We start from the raw sequence: 11,008 nt of genomic DNA, 5'->3' as shown, positions 1-11,008 counted from the left end.
TGTAAAATAAATGCAAAATTATATGTTTAGTCAACTAAGGAGATGCCATTGAGCCTCAGTTTTCCGTTTTGTATTAATTTAAACAATATATATGTTTTGAATAAGTAATACATGTACATTCTATCAAGGAATGAACAGGTTTCTCATCCTTAAAGAAGCAACCAGTTTTACCAGATTCTTGTGGATTTTCCACAAGATTTCTATAATATGCATACATTAAATTTATATATATTATCCAGTTGGTAACATGTTATATATGACTATTTTGCAATTTCTTTTTGCATGGTCCAGATATCTTTCTGTAGCAGTACACATGTATCTGCCTAATAGTTAAGTTTCACAGTAAGCTTGAGGCATGTATTAAGGTTTATTCAATCAGTCCTTTAACATTATATTGACACCCAAGTATATTTTGTTTGTCTCTTGTATATCTGTACAGTAAACATTTAGGGCTGCAAACATTTAAGTCTGACCAGTGTGTGTATTTTTTTTTTTAATTTGGCTATATACAATTTCACAAATTCTCTTTCTTCCACAAAGATTTTTCTCATTTGCATTCCACCAACAACATTTGAAAAGGATTTTGGTAAGTATAGTATTGCCAAATTGCCTTCCACAGAAGTTTTACCAGTTTTCTCTGCCATCAGCAAGCTTATACAGCCTATTATAAGACTTCTGGATTTTTGACAATCTGATAGTGTAAATGGCATCTTACTGCAATTTTAATTTTCATTTCTCTTATAAGGTTGAACATCTCTTAGTATGTTTAAGTGGCAATTATATTTTTCTGTAAATTGTCTGTTCATATACTTTGGATATCTGATAAGGGTTGGATAAAAGCTTCCCAGGTGGCGCTAGTGGTAAAGAACCCCTCTGCCAGTGTAGGACAGGTAAGAGGTGTGAGTTTGATCCCTGGGTTCAGGAAGATCCCCCGATCCCCCAGAGAACAGAATGGCTATCCACTCCTGTATTCTTGACTGGAGAATTCCATGGACAGAGGAGCCTGGGTGGGCTACAGTCCATAGGGTCATAACGAGTTGGACGCAACTGAGGTGACTTAGCACACAAAACAAAATTGGATCTCTATTTCACATCTTAACACCAAAATAAATTCCAGGTGAACTAAATACTTACATATAAAAAAAGGACATTATAAAAGTATTTAAAGAAGACATAAAGAAGGTGATTTTTTAAATTATCTTAGATAGTAGGAGGCTTTTCTAAATATGATATGAAACCTAGAAGTTATCAAAGAAAATGCTGACAAATTCAGCTCCATAAAAATAAAAAATACTTGCATAACAAAAAAAATCACAATAAAAAGAAGACGACATAGGACAAATTGGGATTGGGTGAATTGTGATTTCTTTATTCTTATCTCCAGTTCTAAAGAGTCTGTTTTATTTCCTTGAAGAGTATTCTGAACAAGGTGTAGGTGGCAGCAGGTAAAACTAGTTAAAGTGTGGGTGGCCCAGAATTCAGTGGGCAGCTGTTTCCACTCCACAAGGCAAAGCAGGGAAGTAGACTGTAGCTAGAGGGCTGGACAGGGAGGGGTTCTCAATACAGTAGTTCCAGAGCCTGCTGCTTACAGAGTTCCCTTCTTGGACAACATGCAAACCATTCAAATGATGCTCTCTCTGAGGTTTTGGAAAACAACACAGTGGCTCTGCCCATTGTAGGATTCACCCCATCATTCAAGGGTCTTCACCAGAAACCAGCAACTGGGAGCGTGGGTCTTAGTATCAGAAATTATGCTGGTGCTACTCTTCTGTCTTTAGGTCAGATTAATGAGTTGTGGCAGGCGTCCTAGGAGAGAGACACTCTGCTCAGCCTCTTTGGCCACCGCCATCCAGCTCGAAGTCTTCCTCCTTAATCCCCCTTTACAAAGCAGTTTGGAGGAAGAGGATTCAGGAGTTCCTTATCTCACACACCCTCCAGCCTGCATCACCACCACACTGACTTCTTAGAGCAAAAGTCCTACCCAAAGCCTCCTGCATCTCGCTGAGAGATGGATGCTGCGGGGAGAATAGTGGCAGGGAGGGGAGCAGAGCAGCTGGAGGCAGCAGTGTGTTTTCTTATAGGATCTGTCCTGTCACTTGCTCTTACTTATGCAATTAGCTACTTCACACCGTAGCCCTTCCTAGCCTTTTCTCTTTGCCTCTAATGGACCTGGAGAGCACAGGCAGCCTAAGCCTTCACCTTTCTCCCTGCCACCTGAGGCTTCTCCCAGCAGAGGTTCTATAAGCATTTTTGTCCATTGTGTGCACTGGGTATTCTCACAGGGGTCTGTAACTCTCAAAGTTAAGGATCATTGCCTTGCAGCATGCTCTTCCTTTGTATCAGGGAAACAGCCCAGCAAAAGACGTAGGGAAATTAGAGTATCTCAGGAACCAAAATAGGGAGTGTGGAAGTGCTGCCAGAATGTTTTTGGATCCAAACTTCTCTCAGGTTAGATGAGATCGTGTCTGAAATGAAAGAGAGGAGGGGTAGAGAGAGGATTGGGCAGGATGATCTCAGGAAGGTTCTCTCAAGCAGGAGTAGGCAGGTGAATAGAGCTGAATTCTTCTCGAGAGTAAAGCAGTTCACCAATCGTCCCACCATACTGGAAATTCCTGAGCTGGCGCTCTATAACCTAAGAGGTTGTTGAGGTTAGAACTCTGAAAAGCACCTATGAAATCTGAAGCTTCCATTTTTAATTACAAGAGGCTGTGTGGCTGGCATCCAGGCATTTCATCTGATTTCTGGAATTTCTGCTTCTTTCTGCTGGTCCCTGGGGCAGAGGCAAGGACATTGGGAGAGGAGACTGAGAAAAAAAGATTAAAAACCAACAACTGATCCTCTGCTTCCTGAATCAGGTGCATTAGAGTTACTGAAAGGTGAGGATCAACAACTGACCCCAGTTTTCCTTAAGAGTTGGTCAAAGTAGGTGGGGCGGAGGATGTCCCCTGGATTTTACCTTTCTCACAGGTCAGTTCCTGCAGCTGAGAGGCCCAGGGGAAGCGGGTAATGAGAGCAGACAGTGACTGGAGCTCTACGACAATGCTGTGGAAAGCCTTTGGCTTTTGAGTCAGACAGCCCTAAGTTCAGAAGCAGCCCCCTTACTAATTAGCTCTGTGTACTCGAGCATGTTACTTAATCTACCTGACCTTTAGTTCCACCAGCCAAGATTCCCTATTTTATAGGGTTGATATGAGGATTAAATTAGAAATCCTACATATAACCACTGACATAAAATAAGTGTTATTTCTTTTCCATCTCCACGGCTGTCACCCCAGGGGAGGGCTGGCACTGGGTTGCCTGTAATGTGGACCACAACATTCCTGCACATACACACATACCACCTGCCCATGTCTTTGGTTGTCGTCACACACTTGTCCACACACAGACACATACCACCACCACCACCCACCCACGCCCCCCTCCCCTCGCCCCAGCTAAAGCAGCCTTTCCAGACAGGTGAGGTAAGCAGCTGGCTTACTGGTGATGGTACAAACTGTGGTACAAGTGCTCATCCCAGTAACCTTGTTACAGTAATTAGTGTCACTCGTTGAAGGTGTTCTGAAAAGGCTGTATCAGGAGAGCAAGGGGTGGTAGTGGGCGGGGGGAGCCCCACAGGCATTTCCTCTAGGTTGAATGTGTTTTGGGGGGGGGATACTTTTCTTACCTGTGCTGGGGAGGCCCTAGTCTACACCTAGAGTTATAACATCTGGAGCTGTGTTGTCTAATATAGTAGCCACTGGCTATGTGTAGCTATCGAACACTTGAAAGATAGCTGGTGTGACTGAGGAGTGGGATTTAAAATTTATTTCATTTCAGTTAATTTAAGTGTTAAAACCAATATTTAACTATGGAAAACTACAGCGAGCTACATGTGGGATCTTAGTTCCCTAACCAGGGATTGGAACCATGCACCCCTATAGTGGAAGCACAGTCTTAACCACTGGACTACCAGGGAAGTCCCTAGAAAACTTTTAATCTAGTTGGAACAACTTGGATGTATGAGTTGATTTTTCAACAGTGAATTTTATGAAACCTAAATACAGATCAGATATTTTTGGTGAAAATTTAGTTACTAAATTGGAATGTGCTGTAAGTGTTAAGGATATATTAAGTTTCAAAAGCCTAGTATGAAAAAATGTGAAATATTTCATCACTTATTTTTATATTGATAACATGTTGAAATGATCAGAGTTTGGGTACACTGGGTTAAATAAACTACAGTCTTAAAATTAATTGTATCTGTTGCCTTTTTTTTTTTTTCAATGTGATACCAGAAAATTTGAAATCACCTAAGTGACTCTTGGGATTTCCCTGGTAGCTCAACTGGTAAAGAATCCGCCTGCAATGTGGGAGACCTGGGTTTGATCCCTGGGTTGGGAAGATCCCCTGGAGGAGGGCATGGCAACCCACTCCAGTATTCTTGTCTGGAGAATCCCCATGGACATAGCAGCTTGGGGGGCTACAGTCCCTGGGGTTGAAAAGAGTTGGACACGACTGAGCGACTAAGTGCAGCACCCTGCAAGTGACTTGCAGCCTGTCTCTCCTGGGCTGCTCTGGAGGCTGTGGGGCGCAGGCAGCAGCAGTTCCTCATCTAGATACATGTCGTCTGTTCCCCACTGCCTCAGGGAGGGCGTGCTTCCCAGAGGAGATTTCTCTGAGCCGCAGTGCTGCTTCTGCCCTTTTCTGCATTGCAATGTGCACAGTTGAAACGAGAACTTCTGGCACCTGTCCGCCAAGTCCCAGTCTAACAAGCAGCTGGTGGAAGAGGCGCGTGCCCCAGGGGAACCTTTCTGATGTCTTATAACCTGGAGAGGAGAGGTTGCTGCAAGGCTAAGAGAACTGTCTCTGCATGGTGGGGGGCAGGGTTGGAGGCTCCAGGGTACTCAAGATTGCCTGCTTCCCCAGCCTCACTCTCCAAACTGCTGGGTTTCACATTCACCTCTGCGTCCTCTCCACCCCACCCCCACATTCCCACCTCTGCCCCGCTGAAGAGTTTGCCTACTGGTGAAGTCTGGCTACCTCCATATGGCGTCAGCTTCTCTCACCTGTCAGGGATAGTTTGGGCTGGGAGTCTTCTAATGAGTAGAGTCTCCCCAGAGCAAGGACTATGACTGCAGGAATGGCTCAGAAGCTGATGATGCTTGCGGATTGTTGGGTGAGGGATGGGTGGGGGCCCAGAAGATGGAGGGGAACTGAGGATGCTGTGCAGATGCTGCTGCAGAGAGAGAGAGAGGGAGGGAGAAAGAGAGGCTCCTGGGACCTCGTGACTCTCCACTTCTCGGTCCCTCCTCCCAGCTCCTTTCCTCTCCTTTCACTCCTCCCCTTCCTATGATGCTGAGACTGCTTCTACCTCTCTTGAGCTTTCAGCATCTCCACTTTTTCTGGCACTGCTTTGCCCTGTCTTTGAAGCACACTCAGAGGCAGTCAGCATCTTCTCCTCCTACTCCACCTCAGCATTTGGGGTCTCCATGAGGACAGTGGAAAGGCATGTAGTTCCTGCTGCTCCTTCTTCCCTCCACTTTGCACTAGAGCTCACAGTGCCCCTCCCACCTTGCCCCTCCAAACCCAGTCCTGTTGTGTTCTGGGTCTCTCTCCTTTGACAGCTGCAGATTCTCGTTTTTGTTACCATTTTGTGGAGGTTCTCTTGCTTTCCACTAAGGGCACTAAGGATCTGCACAACAGTAGCGGTTGGGAGATTCCAACCAGAATGAGAAAGAAAGGGGAGGAGCTGGGTGTCCTGGGTTAGAATTTCTGCAGAGGGATCCTTTGGAAGGCAGAGACTCTCTCCTCCAACCCTGGAGATGGAGCACACAGAGGAAAGGGCTGACATGGAAATGGGTTGCGGGTGCTGATCTTCTCAGGCATGGCGGGCAACCTTTTGCATAAACCTTTGGCTGTCAGGCTCGTTAGATTCAGGCAAGGTCATTGTTACAGGCTTAAAAGGCAGGCAGAAGGGTAGGAAGCGGGATTCTGACAGAAAGAAGGGGTGGAAAAGACTGAAGTAAAGAAAACTCGAGCGATCACATTTAGTTGTGGCTGCCACTGACATGGCCTTTTGATAGCAGGTTTAATGATGTGACAGCAGCTTTAATGATATGGTGGGGGTGGGGGGCTCATGCAGACCCAGTGCCAGTGTGTAGTCTGTCCCCGCCCCCAATCCCCAGTCCCCCATCACATCCTCTTCTCTTTAGCTTGGGGTCACTGGCCCTAGTTCCTTATGCCAAGAGAAGGATAGAGCAGCAAGAAGGAGAGAGAGACACCACCACCTGGATAAGGAGCAGACTCCAAGAAGCAGTTGCAGTTTCCAGCCCCACCCCTGAAGTAGCTTTATCACTGCGGTTGGCAATTGGTATTGGTTATTCGAAAAAGCAAGAGAGTTCCAGAAATCATCTATTTCTGCTTTATTGACTATGCCAAAGCCTTTGACTGTGTGGATCACAATAAACTGTGGAAAATTCTGAAAGAGATGGGGATACCAGACCACCTGACCTGCCTCTTGAGAAACCTGTATGCAGGTCAGGAGGCAACAGTTAGAACTGGACATGGAACAACAGACTGGTTCCAAATAGGAAAAGGAGTACGTCAAGGCTGTGTATTGTCACCCTGCTTATTTAGCTTATATGCAGAGTACATCATGAGAAACGCTGGGCTGGATGAAGCACAAGCTGGAATCAAGATTGCCGGGAGAAATATCAATAACCTCAGATATGCAGATGATACCACCCTTATGGCAGAAAGTGAAGAGGAACTAAAAAGCCTCTTGATGAAAGTGAAAGTGGAGAGTGAAAAAGTTGGCTTAAAGTTCAACATTCAGAAAACAAAGATCATGGCATCTGGTCCCATCACTTCATGGGAAATAGATGGGAAAACAGTGGAAACAGTGTCAGACTTTATTTTTCTGGGCTCCAAAATCACTGCAGATGGTGATTGCAGCCATGAAATTAAAAGAAGCTTACTCCTTGGAAGGAAAGTTATGACCAACCTAGATAGCATATTCAAAAGCAGAGACATTCCTTTGCCAACAAAGGTCCGTCTAGTCAAGCCTATGGTTTTTCCAGCGGTCATGTATGGATGTGAGAGTTGAACTGTGAAGAAAGCTGAGCACCAAAGAATTGATGCTTTTGAACTGTGGTGTTGGAGAAGACTCTTGAGAGTCCCTTGGACTGCAAGGAGATCCAACCAGTCCATTCTGAAGGAGATCGGCCCTGGGATTTCTTTGGAAGGAATGATGCTAAAGCTGAAACTCCAATACTTTGGCCACCTCATGTGAAGAGTTGACTCACTGGAAAAGACTCTGATGCTGGGAGGGATTGGGGGCAGGAGGAAAAGGGGACGACAGAGGATGAGATGGCTGGATGGCATCACCGACTCGATGGACGTGAGTTTGAGTGAACTCCGGGAGTTGGTGATGGACAGGGAGGCCTGGCGTGCTGCGATTCACGGGGTTGTGAAGAGTTGGACACGACTGAGCGACTGAACTGAACTGAACTGATTCAGGGTATGTGTAAGTGTGTGTGAAGGAAGTCTGGAGTTTAGACTAGCAGACTGGAGGGTTATAGTTCCTGCTTTGTATGTGGTGTGCGGGGAGGGCTGGGCTGGAAACGGATCTACATCTTCCGTTTCCTGGGACTCTCAGGGAAGAGTTGACAATGCTATCCTTAAACTGCCAAAGCCTGAGGAGGCAGGCTATGAGAAGGCGGCATCTGCTGCTGGCGTGGTGTGGGCAGAAGGTGGGGAAGATCTGGGATGTTTGGGATGAATGTCCAGTCCAAGCAGCTTTGGTTCTCTCCCACTGTGGTATCTGAAGCTGGCCTAGATGAGGCCCCACTGTGGAAGGACAGGTCAGAAGAGCTTGGCAGTGACCCGGTTACCCCCAGAGTTCTTATCCCCAGAGGTCCGAGGTGCCACAAAGTCGAAGGTCACGTGATGTTTGACCCGGCCTTTGCCTTTGCTCCAGAGGGCGATGAGGCCAAAACAGAGGGTCACCGAGGTAAGGAAGGGGAGGAAGCCAACCGCCAGCACCATAGCTATACCTCTGCTGTCCAAGAAGAAAGGCCCTGGGATCCCTGGGGAGGTGCTGTTGGGGTCAGAGAGAGTGCCATTCGGTGGTTCAACTTGGATCACTTCCAACCAGGTCCTCAGGGAGTCATTCCCCGCCACGTTGCTGACCACACAGACATAGGCCCCTCTATCCCGGAGTTGCACAGAGCGGATCTCCAGCGTCCCATCCTGAAGGACCCTCACTCTCCCAGCCCTCCCCAGCCGAACCCCCTGAGGCCTCATCCAGGAGACAGTGGGGGCTGGGTCCCCATCTCCAGAGCAGGAGAAAACGGCATGCCCCCCTTCCTCGGCCATGACCCAGCGCGGCCCGGATTTTCGGATCAGGGCTGGTCGGCAGGTGAAGTGCCCTGGAGGTAGGATGTCTGAAAACTCCCTCAGGCTCTTCCCCTGGACGTGCTGGGGGCCAGCACAGGCAGGTGGGGTAGAGCCAAAGTCCAGGCGGCGGCGGAGCCGGAGCAGCCAGAGGAGGCGGCAGTCGCAGGTCAGGGGGTTACCTGACAGCCTCAGGGTAACCAATTTGTCTGGAGAAGGGAAGGCTGTTTCCTCCAGTGTCTGAAGGGCGTTGTCTGCCACATCTAGGAGGTGGAAGGCCGTCAAGCCATGGAAGGCGTGGGCCGCGATGGAGGTGAGGCAGGCACCCGACAGTCGGAGCTCCTGGAGCCGCACCAGGGAACTGAGCCTGCGGGCTGGGATGGCCGAGATGGGGTTCCGAGAAAGATCCAAGGCCCTGAGGAAGCTCAGGTGGTGCAGTGCTTGGAAGGGCACCGAGCTCAGGTTGCAGTGGGTGATGGCCAGGCTGCTGAGATTGAGCCCGCCCAGGCTCCCTGGCTCCAGAGCCTCCAGAGCTGGCCAGTGGTGGATCTCCAGCTCCCTTAGCTGCCCCAGCCCCCGTAGCCCCCCTGCCGGCAGCCTCCCGATGTCCAGTTCTCGGAGCCTCAGGGCCCCCAGTGCTGGGAGGCGGGCCAGGGCCGGGCCAGGCACGGTGCTGAGGTTGCAGCGCTCCAGGGTGAGGGTGCTCAGTTTGGCCAGCCCGGCAAAGGCTCCCGGAGCCACAAACACCAGGTGGTTGTCCCCAACCTCCAGCTGCTGGAGGCTGCCTAGCTCCCTGAAAGCGCCGTCAAGGAAGAGGACGATCTGGTTGAGGCGAAGGTCCAGCAGTGTGAGGGCAGACAGGCCCGCGAAGACCCCGGGCCCCATGATTCGCAGCCGGTTGCCCTGCAGCCTCAGGGTGAGCAGGCTGTGCAGGCCGTGGAAGGCCCCTGGCTCCAGGGTGGACAGCTGGTTGTAGCTCAGGTCCAGTTCCCGGAGCTGGCCCAGGCGGGAGAGCATTCCCTGCTGAAGCCCCCACAGGCGGTTCCCACTCAGGTCCAGGAGCTCGGTGTCTAGTGGGAGTCCCCCCGGGACAGCCTCCAATCGCCGGTGGGCACAAAGCACTGCCTGGGGTTGGGAGGTGCAGTCACACACAGCAGGGCAGTTGCCGCTGCTCCCCAATGCCGGCAGGAGGAGTAGGAAAAAGACGGGGGGCCATGGGGGCCAGGCTTGCTTTGGAGCTGTGGCCACAGCCATGCCGTCTTTGTTCCTGGAATAGAGGATGACATGGCCCTTTTTGGAAAGTGGCTCAGATGATGGGTACCATGAATTTCCCTGAGCCTCCGTACAGGAGAGGGATTGAGCTACCTGTCTCAGCGTGGCCGGGTAGTGTGCAGACACAGGAGAGTCTGGCGTACACCCCCTGGAGCCTCCTCTTTGGGGACTCTCTGCTCCCCTCCACCACCCTTGGGTAACAGGCCGAGTGCTTACTAGCTCCTGGAACCCTAGTCCAGTGGGGAAGGTTTTATGGAAACATGACAGGAAGCAGCAGGGAAGTAACTTTTGAGTTTCCCTCTATCTCAGAGATCCAGAAATACCAGGTCCCTTCTTCTGACAGCTGGTCTCCTAGTCTCTGCCCTGACCCTCTCTGCCCACCCTTCTCTCATTTATCTGCCACAGCTTTGTCTTAGGCTTATGGGGGTCATATCCCTGGATCCTGATTGGAGAGAGGCCTCACCTTGACTTAAGTCATCCAAGCCTGGGAAGCATGTGGGCATCAATTTGGCCCCCCAGGCTCCACTCATGGCCTCTCTGCCTTCCTCCAGCCTGGCCCAGGGCCTGAGGCCCCAGACTAACACGAGGCAATCTCCCCAGAACGCCTTATGGATGACAGCCAATCTACCATTAAATGTGGCAGAGGATACAGGGCACACGTGAATCCCTCACCAGAGCCCCAAGGGCAGCCCACCTCCTCTGTAGATGACGTTGGGGTGTAAGGGACCCGAGAGAGGCCGAGCATTGTTTGCTTGGTCCTCAGACTTAGGCTTCTCTCATGCCCCTCCATGGTGTCTTGATTCAAACCCCGTGTGGGAGTCTGAGAGAGATCTCTTGTTGTCTTTGGCCTCTGCTGCCTGAGAAATGCACAAGAGACACATTGGGAGCCAGGGAGGCGTAGACGAGTGAGGAGGGACAGTGTCTGACCACATACTGTGGTGGGACTAAGCAGGCCCTTGGCTGGCATAGGAGATCTCGGCACAGGCTGTGTGCCCAGTCTGTCAACTTAAAGTAAGTTTCTGGGTGCCAGGTGCCTGGGAAAAATTAGGAAGATGGTGACTGTGATGACCACTGGAGGCTGAGTGAGGCGACAGAGGAGAAAAGATGCCACGGACCCACCCTGTTCAAAGACCACTGGGACCCCAAGAGAGGGCAAGTACTGGAATTGGCAAGGGATGGCTGCACAGATAGGACAAGAGCGAACTAATGCTCCCTGGGAGGCAGGATGCCTGGGTTTCTTTCTAGCTGCAGATCCCAGTCACCTTTGACCTTTCAGACTTCTGACTTTCTGGGCCCTATGAGGTCAGCTTTCTACCACATGGGCCGTTTTCTCCCAGGTGGAACTTAGGAAAGACAGTTTAAG

General features: G+C 49.8%; 1 protein-coding gene across 1 annotated transcript; it reads right to left on the bottom strand.

Moving 5' to 3' along the window:
* Window positions 1–7,402: 7,402 nt before the first annotated feature.
* Window positions 7,403–10,868, bottom strand: LINGO4 (leucine rich repeat and Ig domain containing 4). The gene has a single exon (XM_006050797.4). The coding sequence runs from the start codon at window positions 9,625–9,627 to the stop codon at window positions 7,843–7,845; it is 1,785 nt and encodes a 594-aa protein (XP_006050859.1). The 5' UTR covers window positions 9,628–10,868; the 3' UTR covers window positions 7,403–7,842.
* Between the last annotated feature and the right edge of the window lie 140 nt (window positions 10,869–11,008).

Source organism: Bubalus bubalis, chromosome 6, assembly GCF_019923935.1.
Source record: "Bubalus bubalis isolate 160015118507 breed Murrah chromosome 6, NDDB_SH_1, whole genome shotgun sequence".
In the NCBI taxonomy this organism is placed as follows: domain Eukaryota; kingdom Metazoa; phylum Chordata; class Mammalia; order Artiodactyla; family Bovidae; genus Bubalus; species Bubalus bubalis.
This window is presented reverse-complemented; position numbering and strand designations above follow the sequence as displayed.

Coding starts and splice junctions, on each gene's coding strand:
- LINGO4 (XM_006050797.4), bottom strand. CDS start 9,627: ATGGCTGTGGCCACAGCTCCAAAGCAAGCCTGGCCCCCATGGCCCCCC.